General features: G+C 40.7%; 1 protein-coding gene across 1 annotated transcript in view; it reads left to right on the forward strand.

Annotated features, from left to right (window-relative positions):
- PLB1 (phospholipase B1) overlaps positions 1 to 22291 on the forward strand; it is an 89657-nt gene that overhangs the window by 12434 nt on the left and 54932 nt on the right. Inside the window, exons 4-17 of the mRNA XM_037405842.1 lie at positions 1056 to 1096; positions 1964 to 2007; positions 2985 to 3069; positions 3604 to 3655; positions 4853 to 4939; positions 5435 to 5497; positions 6785 to 6864; positions 9321 to 9399; positions 10056 to 10160; positions 11642 to 11734; positions 17933 to 18001; positions 18829 to 18909; positions 20461 to 20527; positions 21392 to 21450. Of these exons, the coding sequence (XP_037261739.1) occupies positions 1056 to 1096; positions 1964 to 2007; positions 2985 to 3069; positions 3604 to 3655; positions 4853 to 4939; positions 5435 to 5497; positions 6785 to 6864; positions 9321 to 9399; positions 10056 to 10160; positions 11642 to 11734; positions 17933 to 18001; positions 18829 to 18909; positions 20461 to 20527; positions 21392 to 21450 (1005 nt within the window). The remainder of the gene's footprint in view (positions 1 to 1055; positions 1097 to 1963; positions 2008 to 2984; positions 3070 to 3603; positions 3656 to 4852; positions 4940 to 5434; positions 5498 to 6784; positions 6865 to 9320; positions 9400 to 10055; positions 10161 to 11641; positions 11735 to 17932; positions 18002 to 18828; positions 18910 to 20460; positions 20528 to 21391; positions 21451 to 22291) is intronic.

A 22291-nucleotide genomic window follows, 5' to 3' on the forward strand; every position in this document is an offset into this window, starting at 1 on the left:
TAAAGTGTTTTCCGCAGAGACTGGTTTCCTATGTAGAAGGCAGAAGCTCTAGAAAAATCACAAAGGTATACTTTTGTTTAATAAATCGTTGAGTAAAGTTCTCCTTCCTGTTCCAGTACAGTCAGATTTGGATGATCTTAACTGATCTTAACGGTTGGAAGTGAATATCTGAAATAGATTTGAGGCCAAATCAAAAGCATTTAACCACAATTGTCAAGCTTTGAGGTTGTGTAGAAACTGGGCAAAAATTGGTAGCCATTGCAGGGGCTACGACTGCGAAGAAATGGGGGAGATTATCCCTTAGCACAAAACAACTTTCAAGTTGAGGTGGTGTTCTTCAAGGCATCACACTTTTCCTTGGGATGAAAGCTTTGCATTAGAAAATCGGCACTCCTGACCTCCTTGTAAGTACCTCCTCCTTTGGAAGAAAATAATCTCCTAAATGCGAAAGGTGACACGCCCATATAGGGGATGCATAGCCCTTTAGAGCAAATCTTTTTTGTGCTGATGTCTCTGTTGTTTGTGGATGGTGCCACAGGAAAACATATAAATTATCTTCTGCTAAGGGATGTCTGCTTTCCTGGAGCAGACATCTCTGTTTCCTCCTCAGACTCTGAAATCAATGAAGTTCCTCTGTTTATGTTAAGGGTTTTTTTTAACAGACACCATACTGGCTGAGTGTCATCCACTGAAGTCATCTAAATGACTTCAGGTCATGTCCTTTTGAAAAGGAGTAGATCCAGAGAAATTTGGTTTAGAACAGCATTTCATCTGACTGAATTTGAGTTCAACCAGTCAAATTTTATTTTAAGCCATATGTAATAAACTCATTAATGACAGCAGTAACTAAGAAAGGATTATCAGACTATGAAAATACACTGTAATAAGGAAGCTCTGGAAAAGAATTTGAATCTGTGAGTAATTACAACACAATGGAGAATAGTATGTAGACACAATGCTATCTATGACAGGAATGGGATATGGTAGGGGAATAGAGTATGTAGAACTAGTTTACCCTTTTCTTAATGCTATTCTTATTGCTTGCTTGTTCGCAGACACCAGGATCTGGTGTACCTCATGAGGATTTACTCCAAAGGTAACAATGAATTGTTAGCGTTGCTAAGTGTCATCATACTAATGTATACAGTATCACAGTGCAAGAATTGGGTCCAAGCAATTCTTATTGTTTGCTAGAGAGGAGGAGAAAGGCTAAGTAAAATATAAAGGACTTTGAGACACTGGGTCCTTCCCAGTCCTTTGTTAACAGAAATTATTTGTGCTTATGCAAGATATAGAACTACCTTAGGGTTGCAATAACCTTGATTAAGAATCATTGCCACATGACGAATCCTAGGCAGTAAATATTATCGTCCACAAGCTAGAGACCAGAAAGCAGGGGTTTATCAAAGCAAAAAAAAGAACCCAGGAGTCCTGATACCTTGTCCTCTGCTTGAACAATTCGCAGTGCTTCATGGACAAGCTTTACCCTGTTTTCTTCTTCCATGCCCCCTTAACAGACCTAAATCAGTGAGTGAACATATGGCTAAACCTTGTAAATGTAACTCTGTGTACCTCTTTTGAGTTACAGCATTCCAGATGAGGATTTGGCCCTGCACAGGCAAACTTGAAAAGACCATTTTAAAATGGTTCCATGTCCATTTGATGTGGGCACACACCAGAGAGATCCCTGCATTACTTGTACATATGCATAAGCACAATTATTGCAACACACAGAGTGTACAGAGACACACAAAATTGAGATCTAAGACTGTGTTCTTTGCAGTAGCTGATGACACGACTGTTTTGGAGAAAGAAAGACCCCATTCTTAATGTCAACAGCTGCCATGAATATGCACTCTGAGCTGTAGTGCAGCTGATAAAAAATTGTGGCTGTGCTGTAATATAATTTTTGTTTGAGAAATGGGGTAACAGCAGCTTCCTGTTTTCTCTTCCCTTTCTACAGCACAGGAAAGAGCCTCCTTGAAGTAAGCGTGGAAACTTTAGCAGGTGCGTTTTGCTCTCATGCTGAAACTCAGCAAATTGATTGAACAGCACACTGGCAGGAGCTTCAGGGCTTTGCTGGGCTGCAGAGCAGGTGCAGCACAAACACGCTGCAGGGACGTAAGGGAAGCCTAAGAGATGGTGTACTTGGGGAGCATGAGTACAGCCAGGCTGAGTTACCTGTGCTGGCTTTAAAGAGTCTGTGTAGACAAACAGTGGTGAAGAAGGGGTGCTACGGATTGCTGCAAGAGTCTTATGTGCACAACAGGGATTTTTGGGCTGCTACTGCTACTCGTGCCACAATCTCTGCTGGTGTGTGCTTGCTGCCCACACTAGTCCAGTGAAATCTTGTGTGGGTTTGCCTGTCCAGTATTCTTTCCACTGCCACGTCTTCAGGATTTACACTGGGGCTGCCATAGATGCACCGCATAGGTGAATTCATCGTCTGTGAGCTGGTTCCAGCTGGCTCTGAAGGCAGCCTTGGCTTGATTGAAGGGCGTTGTAAGTAAAACCTTCAGGTCCACTGAAATGCCGAGTAGTAGGTAGCTCCAGGGTCATCCTCTCTAAAACTTCTTCCTAGAATTTTAATGACACCTCCATTTCCCTGTGAAAGGGGTTAAAACTGGGCAACTCCTCAGCACTTCAGAAGGCTGTCTTTGGGTAGCCCTTCCCAGCAGCTTCATTTCTACAGCTGCCTGTATTTAAATCTGCCTGCATTACTTGGGGCTGACGTGAGAGATGGGGATGGTGGTTTCTGACCTGAGTCTGGAGGCAAACTCAGATGTCAAACATCCACTTCAGAAGGTGAGGAGGAAAACCAGCAAGAACAGCTACAGAGGGGCTTGTGTGTACCTCCCAGGCCTGCCAGGAGATCCTCAGACTTCATGTTCTCTGGCTGATTTAGTTCTGTTGTGTTTATAGTGAAACAACAGAGTAGCAGTCCCTTGTATACAGAAATTGCCTAACCTGTGTATGTCATTCAGCTCTCATTAGCAGTTTTAATCCCTCTGTCCTACACCAGTCCCCATCGCCTGGCATAAAGGGAGCGACATCAGACAGTCAAGCCATGTAAGTCTGAGGGGTTTTTGGCCGGGCAGTTGGTTTACAGCTGGCAAGGTGAAGGATGGAAGCCTCTGATGCTGGAGCACTTCACTGGGCACAGAATATGTTCAGTACCGGCAGAGGCTGCACAGACACTCCAGGGACAGACCCTGCCACTGTGGCTCAATTGTCACCTTTCAGAAGCAGGAGGAACAAACCCCACTGTGGGCTTTGGGGTCTGGATCACCTGACTTAACATCAGGTCTCCCTCTTTAGAGCTGCAAAACACAGTTTTTGGCTCAAGTAGAATTAGAGCTGTGCCTGCCAGGCTGTGTCTGCTGTTTGCATCTAAGTGCATGTATCTGAAAGTGAGATGCCTGAATATGAGCTAATCAGCCCAGGTGCTCTGTGTGGCACAGACAAGTGTCCAGTCTTAACACACCTAGGAGAGAAAAGATTAATCCCACCTGAAGTCTCAAATGTTGTTTGATTTAATGGTAAAAATCAGCCAAAGCTTTACTCTTACCAATGCCTTCATAGTTTCTCTTTTCTGCTTTTCAGAGACCTTCTGCATCAAGCTGAAGAAATAGTGAAGCTTATGAAAGAGAATCAGGTTTGTTTGAAGTACAGGACAATTCAGAGAGCTTGGTGTTGAAACAGAAAAATGGAGAAATGTGACTGAATACTTTAAACAGCACTCAAAGATATCTTCAAAATAGAAGATGCCATTTCTTGATGTTAACGGACTTGGGTCTTTCTGTTGTAAATAAGAATCAGTTCTGTACCTTTCAAGTATACAGTTTTATTCTTGAAAGTATCCCACCTGGTTTACATGTTGGCTTCCCTACCAAGCTCTCAGCCACTCTGACAAATGTATGTTAGCTGTTGGTTAAGGATGCGAGACCTCTGCTAGCTACACTCTGTAACTATGCAGGTGTTTCTGAGAACCAACCCAAAACAGTAATTCTCGGTATTTGTCTCTTCAGTTTCTTCTTGGTCTTTTAGGATTGTACTTTCAAAAAGGACAGTAAAGACCTAGATAGGCTTTGGCTGATGTCAGTGGTTGACCCTGGTGAGAGCTTGAATTATCACTCATGGCTGAGTGCTCTGTAAATCCCATGCTGGAGTTCTACATATTAATTTTTCTTTTACTCTTAACCTGAGGATATTATTTGTAAAATGGTCTTGGCATAATGGGAAAATGTGATCATCAAAGCGATTCTGCTGTTGCCTCTTTGCTCTGCAGGGAGCCCATCAGACTGTTTGCACATGGATTTAGCATACATTTTTGTGGAACTGAGTGGTTCTAACCAGTGCTCTTCAGGATTGGCGAGAACTGCCTAATAAGCATAGCACAGCTAAGCAGGAGTCTAGCGCTCAGATTTTTGCTCCAGTCTTCATCCCACTAGTGTGACCCAGTCTCAGCAGTTCAGGAACATTAACCCTGTCAGCAAGCTGCAATGTGATGAAAGAAGCAGCATGCAGCTCTGTGCTAAGCTGTGCATGCCCATCTTCTCTGACAGACTCTCCAATGGCAGCAGCAATTTCTGGCTCTGTCCTGAGCTTTTTATAGGCGTGCGTTCAGCTTTAATTGCAGTGTTTGCCACTTAACCATCCTTTTGCTCTCTCCTCTAGGGAAAAGCTGGATGGTTTGTCAAATGGAAGGGATCAGGATGGTCAGGGCTGGGCCATGAACTACTGTTTGTCTTGCTGATGTAAAGCCATAGCAAACCTTGTGTGAGAAAGCAAAATAGTAAATAGGTCTCTTATCATCCTAGTCTTTCAATTAGTATCTTTTTTTTTCTCCCAGATGATGGACTTCCAAAATGACTGGAAACTGATCACAGTTTTTTTTAGTGCTGAAACCCCATGTTCTTTCTGTGACTCCACACAACTGGTAAGCTTTTGATGGGTTGATTTAACAGTCAAAGCAGGTGGTTAAGATGCTTTCCCAAACTCTGCTCTCTGCCATAGTGCACCAAAGGAGTAGCTAGTTCTGGGATGTTGGAAGGATACTATCCAGTCATGTAAGTTCCTGGCATACAATGTGTTTTGTATTTATAAACATCCGTACTTAATTTGTAAACCCAAGTCTGATATGCCCATGCCCTAGTAGAACAACCCTTTTCCACCTTAAGTCTAAATTTATTTTTCTTCCCCATCGCTGTCTTTTGATTTTCTTTTTGTATGTTAAGTTGCCTAATTACAGGCAGTTAAATTACAAGACTAGTTCTGTGGTTTTTTTCTTGATGCTGGCTAAGGCTGAACCCAGAATATAGTGGTCATTGGCAACCCTTCAGTACACAGATCAATACACAGGGTTTGACTTTTGCCAGATTTGTAACTTTGTTTTTTCTACTAGTTTTGATGACATCTCTCATCTCATTTACAGAAGAACTGCATATTGGACAACCTGGAAAAGCTTAAAGCTGTCTTGGATTTTTTGTATAAAACGGTAAGTTTTATTTATCAACCTTGAACACCAAATATTTTGCTGATTTTTCCAGTCTTCCTTACTGGACTAGGGCTTGTACCACTGTAGGTGAATTAGAACACCAATTTCGCTTACTCCAATCCACTGGCTCCATTCATTGTCACTGTTTTATTTAAAAAAGCTGATGCATGCAAACAGAAAGGACTGATAGACAACTGCTTTGTTTTGGAACACCAGCTGATGTGCCACTCCATCTTTGGTTTTTTAGGTGATTTTTATGCAAAATGTTGTACATCTGTCTGCATCTGAAAGCCATTTGTGTTTAACAGGGCTGTTCTTGAAAATAACTCTTATTTAGTAACAAGATATATGGAGCTCCCTAGACAGTGTACAGGCTGCTAACTACCTGGTGATGATGTTTACAGACCAGGGAAAATGCCCATTAAAAATCTGTGTAATGGATCTTTTTCCTATTATGTGTGCATTTTAAGATCTTAGCCTTTCTCAAGGTTTTTGAGCTGGCTGAGCTAAGAATTATCTAGGATGGTGTCTGGGAAATGCTCTGCACTGTGTCTTAGTCTACTAATGAATAGTAGACTAGATGTTGCTATATCACTACTAAAGCAGGCTATTAACTGTTTATGTGAAGTATTTCAATGGCATCTTCCAAGAATTTTGTTTTCTGGACTGAAGGCCTAAAGGGTATTCTAAACCTGCTACAGTTCAATTGCATCAGGCCACAACCGTTCATTTTTCTCAGACCAACTTCAGCAAATGTTGCGTATGGGTGAAGTTCCACCCACACATTTTCTTTGGATTCTCTCCATTATTATTTCCAGAATCTGTTTATGTGCACTTGTAAAAGTGAAATATCATTATGTAAATGGAAAGCTGCTTTCTGCTGGGGGGAGAGGTGAGGCAGGATGCACGAGTGCTTGTGCTATTACACAGGACGTTTTCATCCCCAGCTTTGCATTGGTATGTTGCCACAAAAATGGTAGTTCCTGGTTCATTTGAGTTCAGTTTAGCTGGCTGGTAGCCACTTTGGTTATGTAAAGTAAATTGCTGGGTCTCGGTCAAGAAATCATCAAGTACTTCGTGAATGATGTTCAACGTTATTCTAGGTGGCAGGCATAGGAGTAGGGTTCAGGACAGAATTGGCAAAGACTTAGATCATTGATTTTATGAGGGCAGAGTGCCAGGCCAGAGGTAACACGTGTGAAACCGTAGACATGATTTACCATTATTGCTATTTGCTGATCTTTAATTGCAAATATAATGTGATTAATTTTAACTTTATTACTGCAGGTTCCCAAGGCCTTTGTAAATCTGGTGGATTCTACTGAGCTCTCAACTTTGTCTCTTGCATGCCAAGATTACAACATTAGGTAACAGAGGTTTCTTTAAATTCTTGACACTGTTCCCACTAGCGTTGAGACACATAGTTATGTATATGTATTGAGTTTGTAACAGAGGTAGAGTCTTCTGAACAGTTTTTCTGCCCTTAGTACAAAAGTATGCCAAAGATTTTTAGGTGTCCACTTTGTTTCTGATAAAGTCTCTTTGCAAGGCATATTTTTACCAGGAAGAATAGGTGCTTTTAATCCTGCCAAGTTGGATAGCATATGTTTAAATATTGGGTCAGAGTTGGGGAAAAAGAGAAAGCTGCAGCATTGTACAAGCACTGTTCAGTTACAGTCAAAGCATTGGTGGGTTATCAACAGTTTTAGCCACAAATCCAAACCACAGCACTGTATGGGCTGCTATGAAGAAAGTTAAGTCCATCCCAGCCAGACCCAGTATTCTGATTACTGTCATGAGATTGCACAGTCTACCTAGCCCCAGCTCTTTAGTCAGTGCTACTTCTGCCCTGCAACTCTTGAGTCAAAAACTCTGAAGGCTCTTTGAAAGTTTAAGTTTCTATGTATTGATGTTCACAAAAGGAATAACTGGTCTTAAAGCACATTGTTAGGCTATGTGAAAGCTACTACTTGGGCTTAAGGTATGGTAGGATGGAGAATATCAACTTGTCAGTTCCTTATGGTAACTGCATGCCTAGTTGCTTTCATCCATCTCCCTTTCTCAGTACCTTGTAACAAAAGTGTGAGTAGCTTATGTCTCAATTTAGTATGGAGTAGGAGTGTGCACATGGACAGTTATGATGGAGTAGTTTACAGCTGATGAGATTGAACTCCATCTTACTCCACAGTAAATTTTTTTCCTGTGCTCATGGCATAAGACACCATATGTACTAATACAGTCAGCCCAGAGGGTTTCACAAGATTTGCATGTCTAAAACCCAGGAGATGTTCCATCAGTCAAGGACGGGGTCTCGCTGCAGCATAACCATGTGCTTAACAAGTATAGGCAGAGGAGAAGCTTTCCTTGTGGAAAGAAACTGCATAGAATATTCTAGCTTATTTCTCCTGCACAGGCACTAAGGGGAAAAATGGGGAAATGTAGGTAAGTGATTGAAGAAATGGATTTAGGAATATGGGCCTTGCCATATATATCGAAGGCCTTAAAAATAAATAACATCTAATTATTTTTTTTCTTCTGAGGAATTTTTATATTTCCTTTTCAACTTAAGGCAATTTGCTTTCTTGTTGTTAGCATGCCTTTGTAGCTGTGCTTGTCTGGTTGAACAGTTCCACCAGTTTGCAAGCATTGTACTTTACTGTTTGGTAAATTCCTGGGCTCACCTTGGCCTCAGGCCCAGATCATCTCCCAGATAAGACCTTTGGCATTTGGCTACAAAGTCCTTGTATGAACTGTCCTTTGGGAGAAAAACATAAGCCCACACCAAAAGATGAAATTTCAAGAGTCTAAGAGGAGAATAATGGCTGACACTCCTAGTCCCATGTCAGTACCTAACTTTAGGCATTGAAGTTTATGATACAGGGATTTAAAGTTCCTTCCAGCATTGTCTGCACTAAAAGTAATGGGTGAACCCCATTTTTAGGCATGTAACTCTCCTCATTAACTTTATGAGGTTCTTCTGTCAGGCTTGGGTAAGATTCTGGTCCCGAGTTCGTATTTCTTTCAGTCAACAGCAATGATAAAAGCACTTTAGTGGAAAAGTCCCATTTTATAGGTTTAGCTACAGTTCTGTGAAAAAGGGAGAGCCTGATCCTGACAGGTACTTACTGCTTACATCTGCAAACCCACAAAAAGTTTTCTCAGATTGCAGTCCATCCAGGCATTTTCAAATGAGTATATCTTTGCTGGAACCACACTAATCTTAAATGTATCATATCATTTCTGTCTACAGCCTTAGGAGGTCTGATTTCTCCAACTAGCTGCAGAAATATGCAGTATGCACATCTCACCTTGCAGGTCAAAAATTTGGCTGAGATTGGTTAGCTGCCTGACAGTGCCTGGCCACCCTTTAATATATATAAGCATTTGCATCCTTGAACTTCCATCCACATTTCTAGATGCAGGTCTTGTTGACAAATACTAAGGCAAAAGTTCCTGTGGAAGTATTTTTAGTGTTTTCAATCATCCTATGTGACTACAGAGAGGGAAATGTTTGAAAACTAGTGTAGCTGCTATTTTAAGCCTGAGCATGCTGCTAGCTTGTGAGACCCTGTGCTAATCAAATCTGGCATATTTGTCATCTGAATAGGCTTTCAAATCAAGAAGCAATCCAAAGCTCTGGACATGGAAATATATATAATTCTATGTTTATATGAAAAATCAAGATGTTCCATGTAGCTTTCTCAATATATCCAGCAATTTAGTCTTCAATATATGCTTGTCAGTAACTTAAAAGAATTCATGCTATCTGTCTTGTTTATCACAAGTTCATAATGTCTTTCATGTTTTTCATTCTTTTCTGCAGCAATCCAGGCAGGAGTCAGTGCAGCTGTGTTGGTGAACACTCCACATTAGAGAATAACATATTGAGGTGGTCTTACCAGGTATGGCATCTTCTGTGTTGTTTGGCTCTCGTATTGCTGCACATATCTAATCATTTTCCAGATGGACTCAAGTGAGGAGTTAAGGGAGGAATAGCAGTGAGGGAGTTGAGTAACAGCCCTTTTGCCACGTCCACAGCGATTCCAAACCCATTTCTTACTTCAGGAACACTGGAGATAAGTTCTCTTTATACCTGAGTGGTCTTAGTATCTCTTGAAGTTTCTAAGGACTATACGGCTTTTGGTAACCTAGGATTTGTTGTATTCCATCAGGAAAATGATCCATCTTGTCTAGTAACCTGCCACATGACTTACAAGAGGGAAACTTACTGATAAGACAAAACCAGTTGTGCTGGAATTCCCTTTTAAAATGACAGGGAGGCAATAAGTTTGACATTTCATTGCCTTGCTAAGCTTGCTGCTTTTTCAAAGAAAATTATGGTAAATCAGTGTAGGTTTCTCATAGCTACAAGGAGCTTCCAATTATTGTGTAAGATTATTTCATTAAATTACAGTCTTTGTTCTGGATTACAGAATTTTATTATTGTAGTTTGTTAGGGGTAGGGATAATCTTAGTTCACTTTAAATCTTGATAAATTGCACATATATTACACTCTCCACCTGATAATACTAATCTGATTAAATGGTTTTCTGTTCAGGATGTTTGGGAAAAACTGCTGGAGTCTGCGAGGTTTGATCAAAAGGATGACTTCACTGTTGTTCTTCAGCCTTCTCTCCAAGAAAGAAATCTGCTGCTCAGACCAGTGAGTAAACTAGAGTTGCTCCATTTTTCTAGATTGTATCTGCTGAGATTGAGTGCAGTATTTAGCTGGCTCTTTCCTGTCTAGGCTGTGTGTAATGCTAGAAGACAAGGGTAGCTGGGCACATACAGAACGCACCTCAGGATCAGATGTCCTGAGAGTGGAGCTTGCTTCAAACAGCATCAGTCAGAGATCCTGTGTTTTTTGAATGCTATGATCCAGGAGAAATCAAGGCATCTCTGTAGATTAGGGCATAATTGTCTGGAAATCATCAGCGCTGCTCATTTTTCCATATCTTTGTAGTCATCAGCATATTAATCCCTGATTATGCTCTTGTGTGTTCGGTAACAAAGGCAAAAAGTGGGTAACAAGAAGTATTTAAAAGTGGGTAGTGGGGAAAAAAAAAGGTTTTGTAAACTGCTGGAAAGTAGTTACCTCCCTGCAATGAGATTAATGCAGTCTGGGAATGAATTTTGTCCAGATTTTTATCTGTTATAGCCAGCAGGGAATGAATATAGGTAGGGTTGCCTGGGATGTCAGAAATTATTTTTCCATAACTGAATTTTAAAGGGAAGTTCAAAGGTCCAGGTTGTCTGAAACCTAGCAATGAAGCGGGTAAATATTACTTCCTAGATAATGGTTTACTCAGATACAAGGTATCAAAATTCAACACATAACATTGGATGGTTATTTGTAAACCAAGTTGGTGGTGAGTCATGGTCTGGTTCCTGGGCATCATAACAGCTCGTTGAATTTGCGGTAATTCCATTGTTCCCCTCAGCTCAGTATCAGAATGAAGTAAACTGGGAGAAGAAACTTGTCTTCCAGGAGGGTTGGGGTCTGTTATGTTGCAAAATCTTCCTGTGCTGCTGGGTCAGGCTTGTTTTGTTGATGGCTGATCCATATGTAAATGACAGATTTTTCACTTTGATGGCATTACTTTTTCTCTTAGTAAATTGCTCTTATTGCCTTAAATGCCATCTTATGTCATAGGTAGATTCTTTCTTTCTTCTGATTTGTGGTATACCTGCAGGCCACCGTGTGTAATCTGCCAAACACAACAGTTACTGTCATTTAAAAATAAGCCTAACCTCTTAAGACGAATTCTGTATGCTTCTACTTAAATGCATGTAAGTGTTAGCTAAAGAAAGTGTTGTTTATTCCAAATCATTCATGTTATCACATTTGCGTGTGTCTCTGATCTCCTGTATGTCACTGCTGCGATTGTGCCTTGTTGTTGCTCTGGTGGTCGTCTTGTTCTGTTGATGTGCAGTCCCTTGACTGCTGCCTTACAGCAGTCACTTACAAGAACAGGATCTGTCTTGACACACCAACAGTAACTGAGATCATCAATAAGTGGCTTAATGAGAGTGCCAGAAATGGATATAAATATCATTTTCTAGATTGGGGCCTTTTGTGCCTGAATATTTCATCTTTCCATACTCTTCAGTGTTCTGTCATGCTTTAAATGCTTTCTCTTTCAGGGCAAGGATGGTTTCGTTACCACATCAAAGACACAAGAGGAAACTCTGGAAGAAGATTATACTTTCATGGCTGTGGGCCTCTGGAACAACATGGTGAGCAGTGCCAGACACTGTTGCTTACTGGACTTAGTACAGATGCCTTGTAGCAACTCCACATTCGCCAGGCTGAGTAGCAAGGAGGCAGGGGAAGGAAGAATATAGAAAGAAACATACCATGACTGCTACGCTCAGCTGCGCAGGGAGGCTGCTCTCGAACAATGCTAAATGCCCTACAATCCCAAGACACATCTCTTGCTGTTCTGTGGCTGCTACTTACCACCAAGAGCTATTTAGAAGGATTTCCATAGTAGGGACGTCTCAGGGAGTAAATAAGCTGTGACAAACGCTTCTTTTTCTAATCTTACCTCTGTGACAGCATGGCACAGTGACAGCTGAGGCTCATCCTAACCTGAGCTTATAGTGATTATACTCTTCTGTCTACTCTGTTCTGTATCCTTTTACTAGTAAAAACCCCAGCCCTTTTACTAATGAGTCTCATGATGTTGTCTCCTCCTTAACCATCATCCTTCTGCTGGTGTTGCTTATAGTAAAAAGGTGCTGGACAGCCTTGGAGAGCTCCTGTTACTTCCTCAAGAGTTAGATGTCCTGCCCAGCTGAGGAAAGCCAACAAATGGCTCCTTCTCATGAGTGGGAGAGGGTGTCTGAAAGAAACATGGGCTCCCCAACCTACTTGACGTTCAACATGATGATCAGTTCTGTAGGGCACTGTTTCCTTCTGCAGACTTGAGCTGCTGACAGGATTTGTGTGTACAACTGAGTGGATGCATGTAGAGCTAGAAGGGACTCCAGTTTAAAATTGATGACGGGGGCAAGTGAAGAAAAGGGAGTTGCTTTTCAGTATGAGACAAAAATGCTGGCATGTGGTTTTGGACTCACCAGAGCAAAGTAGGATGTTACTGCTTAGTGCATATTATATTTGGATACGTCCTGATATCAGTGGTTTTGGATAAGTTGTTGATTTTACTATTCCTTCTGACTTAGAAACTTTCAAAAACTTCTGCTTTTTTTTTTCCAATAACCTTCTTATAACACATACAGTATTCTTTTTTAATTAAAAAGAATCTGCAGTGGCCAATTAAGTTAGATTAAAGGTAAAAGACTTTTTTTGCTTGTTTTTCTGTCCACATGTTGATTAGATTTTCATTTGAGAGCACCTACTATTCCTGTGTTTGTCCAAATTGTCCTAAGCATGAAGGAAAAAAAATTCTATACTGCAACCACCTTTTAGTAAACCACCTTCAAAAAATAAATTCACACAGATTGGCATGTTCTTGTTTCCTTTTATGTTAATTCTGGCAGTAGTAATGCCGTTGTAGCCCTGATCACTGAAAGAAGCAGGGTTTGCAGGATGAGGCTTTTATTCAACCAGATGATACAGCTAGAAAAATGGTAGTCACTTCAATAAAAGATGTTATCTTTTAGCTAAAGTTAGTAGGACTTTAGATAGTTAGTAGGAGCCAAAGAGTTAAAAATTGATCAGCTGTTGAAGCTCTAACCTTGGAACAACGATGCTGCATCCAGTTATCTCCTTTGCTGTTATCTGTGACATTTCCAAGTATGATGGCAAAGTTCTTACCTGAGTTCTTCTATCGCAAAATAGATGCCATGATAAGATGCACATTGGCTTCTTTATCATCGTTTTGCCTTAGTCCCACTAGGCAATTAGTTTCACTAGTCAAATAATCAAAGTAAACATTGAAAATCAGATTTCTGAAGCATGAATTAAACATTATCTCTGTTTCTGGCAATCCTCTGTCAAGAAACTGAGTTACTTTACTCACCCATGTCTCAGTGTCCCCCTCAGTGTTGGAGATATTTACCTAGATCACACAATCACCATCATGTAAAATGATCCATAAGACACTAGAAAGCAGTGGCATATCCTCCTCAGATACTAACCATTATAAAGTTTGAAGCTAGTTGGGAGGAAGCCACACAAAGTGTGTGGTTTTTTGCTGTGAAGAGTGGCCCTTTACACCTGCTTAGCACAGTTTTTCCAACAGCAAGTTTTTGACATTAAATGATGACTATGATTTCAGCTAGTGCAGAAAATGAATGCTTCCAACTGGAGAGGGACCACAGTGCCGCCAGTTTGTCAGCCCATTTTGTGCCTCTCCAAGCAGGAATTGTTTGGAGGCAACTGAACCAAACTCCTCAGATTCTGAGATCCACCTAACTGTGGCAATAGATCAGCCTCAGCGAAGAAGTGTTCTAGGGCTTTTCAGTGGTAAACTGACCTTCACCTTTGAGTACTGCTCTTTTCTTTTATTGGACTCTGCATTTAGCAGAATTCACATGCTTCTGACTGATAGGCTTTGCTTTCATTTTTTTCCAAGTCTAGACTACAGCTGCTCTTTTTTTTTTTTTTTTTTTCTATGGCCTCTTACTATCAGACCTTTTAGATTTCAATTTATGCAGAAGCCAGTACCAGGCATCTTGGATATTCTTTACAAGGAGTTGTGACAGTATTATCCCCAGTCTGAAACAGGTATAGTGCCTCTTCCAAATCCTCTGTAGGAGGAGAGAGGGATAGGATTTATCTTCTGGAGTTTTGTAACTTATGCAGACATACTCAGTCAACTTGGCACTGATTTCTCTTTCCTGCCCTCTCAAATTCTTATACTTGGCTTGCAACAAATTCCTTCTGTCCCTTCAAATGATACTTTTTTATTTGCTGCTTCTGCCAGCAGAAGACCCTCTTTTTTTCCCTCTGCTTCATTTTTCTGTCCCTAACCCTTTTCTGCACAGACTTTATTTGGTCTCCTGGGCTCTGTCCTTGAGCATCTCGTTCTTTGGTGTGTTACTCTAATCTTGTCGCTTTAACTGCTAGGAGCATTTTGTTGAAACGTTAGAAGTAAAAAACTAAGCAAAACGAAGTGTGTGGTACTTTTAAGGATGGCTGCATTAGGGCCAGTTGCCCAGACTCAGGCAGTGAACATGCTGGGGAGCCACCAGAACCAGGGAATCGTCGTAAAGGACACAAATACCAATGGTCCTTTATTTCAGTGTTTTTCCTTAGTGTGAGGTGGTTCCTCTAGTAAGGGACAGTCCAGGTGATCTGGAAGAAGAGCAAAATGTGGCAAAACTGCACCTTCCTACTGGTTAGAAATAAGATTACAGGAAGGGTAGTACACCCTTCACAACTCCTCTTCCTCTCTGTTTTCCTGCCTCCTCTTTTATTTAGTGGAATTTGCTTAATACAGCTGGAAATCATCAGAAAGGCACCTCTGGGTAGGTTTCTTGTCTGCCTGTGGTATTCTGCCATGATGTAAAAGCAGATTATATGAAATGTTCTTTCAACGTAAAAAGCACTGGCAGGTGTCCTCACCTAGTAAAGGTCAAGCTAGTTCTACTAGGAAGTCCAGCTAATGGTTTATGCAGACTGCTTTAAAAACAGAACAATCCACAATTCAGTATCAGGAACTGATAAGAAATCAAGATCATGGCATGCCGAGTAGCAAACACAGCAGAATGAGGAGGTGTCTGAGAACTGCCTTCAGAGAGCTGCTGCTTCCTGCTGCCTGCCAGGCTGCTCTTACCTTGTATTGAGGCTTGGTACCAGCCTCTTTTATTGGAATGATTACCTGCTTATTGGCCAAAGGGCAAAACCTTGAAAATCTAGTGGCAAGGCAATAGGACTGCACTTCAGCCTGGCTGAGAAGAAGCTGAGCTAGTTAGGTACTAAGGACTTGCCCTAGGCATGGCTAGATATCTTACCAAAACATTTCTAGCTGTCTGGAAGCAACGCAATTCATATGCTAAACACATCAGAAAACAGCCAACTAAATGATGCTGGGTAGCTAGGAAAAGCTGAGAGAGGTTGGTTGTTTGCTTGGACAGCTTTGATGTTTACCACGGAGAGCCTGATTGACCGATTTTTGGCAAATGCATACAATTTTACCTCTGGAAATGTATCTGGGGGCAAAGCTCCTTTGAAGTGTGTAAAGAATCTAGACAAGAAGCTCTGGCTTTTGTGTTTGGCATCTTTTTGCAAAACAGAAAACACCACAAAAAAAACCCCTATCGTACAACCAAGAGAGAAACTGAAACCAGGCAAGGACCTGAACAGGAACAGCACCACAGGAGGCTGCCAGTGCCTCTCTTCTGTGTTCAGGAGCGTACACTGACTTTGAAACTGGTGCAGTACCAGAGCAGACCTGCACGCTAACCAGCCTGCAGAACAGATGTCCTGGAATTCAGGGGGCATTTTGTCTGACCACAGTGCAGCCTTGGTGCCTGATTTCCTGACCAGGACCTTGCAGCTCTGCTGCATGGGAGCTGTCACACTTAGCTGGAAGAACCATGTCTCTGAACCATCTGGAATGAATCGCCTCCTGGAGAAATGCAGTTTCATTACTCAACTCCCAACAACATACAAGTGTCTAACAATTGTTTGAAATTCATTCCTAGCCACGAAATACCACCGTTGTCCCATGTTCTGTGGGGTGATTCTGTGCTGGAACAAGAGTATTTTTTTTAAGAATGTCATTAAATAGCTACTTTGTTTTGTCCTAGGAGGATGGGAAAGTACCAGTTCCCAATGTATCTTTTCTCTGAGCTTCATTAATTTGCATGTTTCAGGAATATTCCTTTTATTTCTCTCTCTCCCTCAAAAGAGCACAGACTCTGTTTCTTCAAAGGATATTAGTTCTGTAAACCTCTTCTCCGTTTCTCTGGATTATCCCATTATTTTTATTGAAGGAACAATCAAAATAGAATAATAACATTCCTGCCCAGCATGTATCAGTGATGCCAAGCTGCTTGTATTTTTCAGTCCCTTCAGTGCTGTTTCTTATGTAGTCTGCTGCTTCTGGCAGCAGCAGCTGTCAAAATCTAAATCAGTGGCCAACTCCTTTGGGTATGATTGCAATTTAATTAGCACCCAGCAAGGTGCCTGAACAGGTGAAGTGATTGTTTGTGGTATTTACCACATTGTGCTGTCAGTATTGAGTTTTGAATCATTCCATAATATTTCATTAACAACCCCCTCTCCATCTTGTTAGAAGACCAACAGATATAAATATTATCAAGCCTCTATGCAGCATCAGAGTGCACCTTTTGGCATTTTCTAACATGTATGAAAATGTAGATAAGGAAACAGTTTGGAAGGTGGGATAAATTAGCAAGCTTTTAGTTGCACGGGCTACAGCCGCTAGAGGATTGGTGTGTGACCATAATGTGTTATATTCCATGTTTCTGACTTTGCTGCAAAATCAATTTGCAGCAGAGGGAGTACATAAAGATAGCATTCGTAAAACAGAAGGAAAGAAGTTAGTGCAACATGAATGCATTACCAAATGGAAGAATTTTAGTTTTCCATTTATATTAGGGATTTTATACTTTCTGCTTCTGAGGTAAAGTGATGTGAACTTACCTAAGTTTTCATTGTATTATCTGAGTCAAAACTGCATTTTCCAAGGAGTTTCAGTAATACCATTTTTACTTCAAAGTTTCAATCTACTCAAAGTTGCTTTTCCTCCCACACAAAAGCCTGGGTGTTTCTTTATACTTCTATATGACAACTATAAACTGTGAACTCCCAAGTGTGCCTTTCTCAAGTGTCCGTGAGCATGGTTTCACAGCCTGGAAGAAGACAAAAAATGTGGCTGAGGCCTGGGAGGATGGACAGACTGCTGCAAGGTCTGTCCTGGCGGCTAAGCTGTGGCGGCTGAGCTGTGGCAACCCACCCTTTACTTTCTCATACCCAGCCCAGCTGAGTAGTACTGGCTTGCAAATTGCAGTAAAGGTTAAACTGCATCATAAACTAATCACGAGGATGGTTTAAGCTATGATCTTCTGGACCATGTCTACAGTTACTGTGGTTGAGCTGATAAATAGCAACTTGATTGTGAACAGCTGAATAACTGCGGCATGAGATCAGTGCCTTAGGGGGAAAACCACTTACGGTGGAATTCCCAAGAGCAGAGTTAATGTGTGGATGGTTGTTTTAATGGTGATGGGATAAGACTGATCGTGTGAGAGGTCTTGTTTTCAGTTCCTTGCCTTTGTAGGTAAACATGTGGTATGTTATACATAGATAAATATTTACCATAAACAAAACAAGCTTTTAAATGTGTGTGTATACATACACACACACACGCATATATATATATATATATCTATATGGACCTGATGGAAAACTCCAGGCACTAGAGCCTTTGAGCTGCTGCTATTTTCCCTTCCCTCCCACACACAGCACGGGTACATTTCCTCTATTCTCTCCCTTTCCAGATGGAGCCAGTTGGGCAGAAGCAGCCTTACGGAGTCACAAAAATGCTTCAGGTCCAGTGTCCATCTCAGGTAAAAGGGTTTCCTTACTTTGTGAGTAAGTCCTAGTGTGAGATTTTATATACTCTTCACAGAATTTCCAAGTTTTCAAATACTGTTGTCATTTTCTGAAGTTCTGGGGAATGTGTACTTGCCCAAGATACTACACTGTTAAAAATGTAGTGTTCTTAAAGTTCATTGACACATGCTCTTTATTTTATAAAGGTGAAACTCTGAAAACAACTTTTGACAAAATCTAGTTAAATTGTCGTACTGTGTCAGATATTTTTTATTCAAAATATAACTAGCTAATCTGAATTTATTAATTGCAGATATCAGAGGTGCATTATCAGTATTGAAATCTTTTTCAGCAATAAAATGGAATCCATGTATTTTATATAATTTAGCTTTTCTGTGATTTAACTGTGTCTGCTGTCTGATTTAACTGTTTTAGTCTCTGGAGCTGTCAATAGCCCAGTAGTATCTTTAGGGCCTGAGCATCTCAGGTTCAAAGAACAGTTCTTGAATGTTTTTGCATTTAAGTTCTGACTTCAATAAATTGATAGTGATAAAATATTACTGGCACCCGAAAGCTTCAGTGAACAGCAATTAAAACATCAAAGAAATGGAATTACGTGTTTTGTTTGATGTTAGGTTTAAGGCAAGAGGTGGTGTTGTGCCTAGAGCGTACCAGGGCTTAATTTTCAGGTCTAACCTGGTTTACTTCAGTAGTGCAATGTTCATTCAAAAATTAATACTGTTAAAGATTTTTTTCCCTTGGAAAATCTAGCCAGAAGATTTTAATATCAGCTGACTATGTTTCCATTAGCATTGGTAAACACACTCTCTTCACTCTGCAGGAAAGCCCATATTTGTTCACATATAGAAATAGTAACTACTCATCTTCCCCAGAGACATCAAACGCCAAAGAAACACCTCAGGTATAGTAGGACTATTTGCATCATATGGACTGAATGTATTCCAGGGAGTGGGGCAGGTGGGTGAGAGTGTGTTGTAGCCTAATTAAACAATACTACCTAGGAAAACTAAATACAAAGCTCCAGCTCCATATTTCCATGCCTGAATAGTCAGATGCTTAATAGCTCATTTTCTCCTTTGTGGGTTTTGTAGAGTATGATTTAAAGTAGATGTCTTCAGCCAGCCTAAAGTCTTGCCTTCACTGTTAAGAACCTTTCTTAAGCATCTGGATAACAATGTTAATTTCCCTGAAATAAGAAGATAGTGAAAATGGGGCCATTTAGTCCTACCACGGAGGAAAACAGAGCAGATCAGCATGACACCACTGTGTGGGTCTGATTTCATCTCGTTTACACCACAGTAAAACTGAATAACAATGGATTTTTTCATGGGTTTTTTGGATATATTTTTTTTGTGATTAGATTTTTGGAGGTAAACAGCTGTGCTTGGGGGTTTTTTTGGTGGTTTGTTTTTGGTTTTTTTAAGTCATGGTACTCCGATTCTAAGTACAACTTAGTGTTCCCAAGCAGGTACAGAGGTGCAGAGGGAGGTGGTAATGTTCATTTTCATGTCCCAGAACACAGTGTCTAAACCACATCTGCACTCAAAATGGCCTGTACATCATTGGAGTAGTAATACACATTTCTCCTCTTACTTTAACATAATGCCACCTGTTTTGTTAGTTACTCAGGGTGTTTTGTATTGTGCAAGGGGCAATGGTACCTACCACTCTTTTTTTTGGTAGCTATGGCATAGGAGGCAAGAAGCAACACTGTGTTATATTTGTGGCTTTGTTTTGTTTTGTGGGGTGTTTTTTTTAATAATAAATTTTTTAATTAATAATAATAATAATAAAAAAAACAACCCAACAAAATGAAGCAATGGGACAAGATAAGTGTCTTTTCCTTAGGCAAGTTAGCTTACTTAAGGAGTTCTGTAGAGAGATTTGAAGCCAACACATGTCCTTGAGTCTTGTGTGATGGTCTGCTCTGGTATACTGACAGTCAGCCTTCACTAACAGTAGACCTTGGGGGTGCTGCCGTCAGTAGGCTGTAACCCAAAAGAGCCAGGAGGGCAAATCGCTGGCCCTCCTGACACGTAGAGGGCTGTGTGTGGAGAAGCCAGGCTCATGGCCTGCTGACGAAGCTATGGTTTCATGCTGGGATATTCCAGGAACGTTCAGTTTCTCACAAAAAGGTGTGAGCTCACCTAGCTTTGAGTATAGGCACATAAAATGTTGCATAGCTGAACACTGCATGGCACAGTCTGAGATAACTGGCCCCACTGGTAGGCAAGAGCTGTGCAGCACTAACACGGCCATGCGGCTTCTAAGCAGACCGAGCTTGTGTCTGCCTTCAATGGGCAGGTGTAGGCATGGCCTGAGGACAGGCTGAGCCGAGTAGTTGTATGCAAAGTATGTGGGAAATTCATTAATCTAATGCTCTGAGACATTGTTTATCACAACCAGAGTATAGTGAGTCCAATGTGAAGTCTCGCCTCGTCTGTCTTTGCAGGAGAGAAGTTATGGAACAAATATTCCCTGTTTTGACCGGGGTCCCTCTGACACAGTTCCAGTTTCAGGTACTGTCCTGTGTAATTTCACTGTAGAGCTACTTCATTTGATGATAGAAGGGGAACAGGAACCAGGTTTGTTTAGGACAGGTACACTTTTCCTGGAAGCAGTAGACACTACTGACTGTGGCTCTTAAGATCCTTCTTGGAACAACGCAAGCAGTTACACAGCAAGATGCAAGTTCTCTCTCAAGGATGGTGAAAGCTTATGCAACTACACCTTTCGCGTACAAAGGAAGAAGTGACTGTGGAAAAGACAGCAGACGGGTCTTGCAGTTGCAGGGATAGGAAAACTGAGTATGTATGGAGTAGTGGGTCTTGTCAGTGCAGTCTGGGGTGCAAAAAGCCACGTGGAATTCTGTCCCCAGGTGGGTTTTGTCATCCCTCGGAAGCTGGGATTGTCCCCAGAGTTCCACCCTGTGCTAGCACCAGAGCTGTGCCTGCTTTTCAGTTGTTCCCACTGGTTAAAAGGAATTTGAGTAAGAACAGAGGCAAGACCAAAATCTTACTGCCTCCCTTGTTGCTGTAGCTAATGCCCAGCTATAGCCAAGAATAATTTGTGATTATTCTTGCAAATTTATGTAAAACATAAAAATATTGATATATTTAATTATATATCATTATATAGTAATACATAATTATGTAAAATATCTTAATATAATTATATAAAGATTAAATTGTAAAAAGAAAAAATATAAAATTCTGACAACCTGACAGTGTCTGTCATTCCGAACTGGTGCTGTCATGAATATTAAAATACTGTCTTTGCAATGCTTTATGGTTATTCTGAGGAAAAGTGCTGATAACCATCACAGTTTGAAGTTTTCTTTCTTTCCTTTTTCCCTTAAACTACCTTTATTTTTTATTTATTAGTTCATAATTTGAAACCGGCGGATATTCGGGTGATTGCTGCTCTGGGAGATTCACTCACAGTAAGTAAAGATGACTGGACAGCCATCATTAAAGCAAGTAATGAAAAAGCTTTTCTCAATTTTTAACCTGAGAAATAGAGTAAGTACAGTTATGCCCTATTGAGCCAAGCACATTTTTCACATATTTTTTTTCCATATTCCACCTTGACCGGCTGGTAATCTGCCGTGCATGGTTCCCACATAAAGTCCACAAAAGTGCCACACAAGGGAGAGCTGCTAGATTAAATTGCACAGCAGCAAACCCAGACAGCTAGAGTGGACTTGCAACAATTACTTTTCTTCAATGATTCTACGCAGCTCCCAAGGTATTCACCTTCAAAGCTATTAGTAAGCAGCATAAATAGAAGAAATCCTGCAGCTAGTTGTGTGTATATGTATGTTATGGTAAATATATATATGATAATACCAAAGCCTATAAAGCCATGTCCATTTATACTAATGAAATATTTGAGTAAAATTGCAATAGGTCATCAGGTGTGTCAAGGGTGATTTATCTTGAGAATATCTTTTGACACTATTCCTGGAACTACATAAACTTGTTACCCCTGGACTGACTGATTGTCCAGTTGGTGATGACTACCTCACTGCTCACATCGTAATTCATGTTTCTTACGTGTTCTGTGCTAATTACCACATTAAATACTTGTAGTCTCCTTTCATGGGGAAACTGGAGAAGGGAAGACATAAAATCTCCATACTACTTTTTAATGTGAGGAACATTATAATAAATTATTCATTCCGGATCATTGCTATCTTATTTATTGCTTATGTAAATTTAGAATTATATGAATATTTTTAACATTCTCAACCAATTTTTTCCCCACTTGATCTAATCAAGAAG

Source organism: Falco rusticolus, chromosome 12 (assembly GCF_015220075.1).
Source record: "Falco rusticolus isolate bFalRus1 chromosome 12, bFalRus1.pri, whole genome shotgun sequence".
Classification (NCBI taxonomy): Eukaryota; Metazoa; Chordata; class Aves; order Falconiformes; family Falconidae; genus Falco; species Falco rusticolus.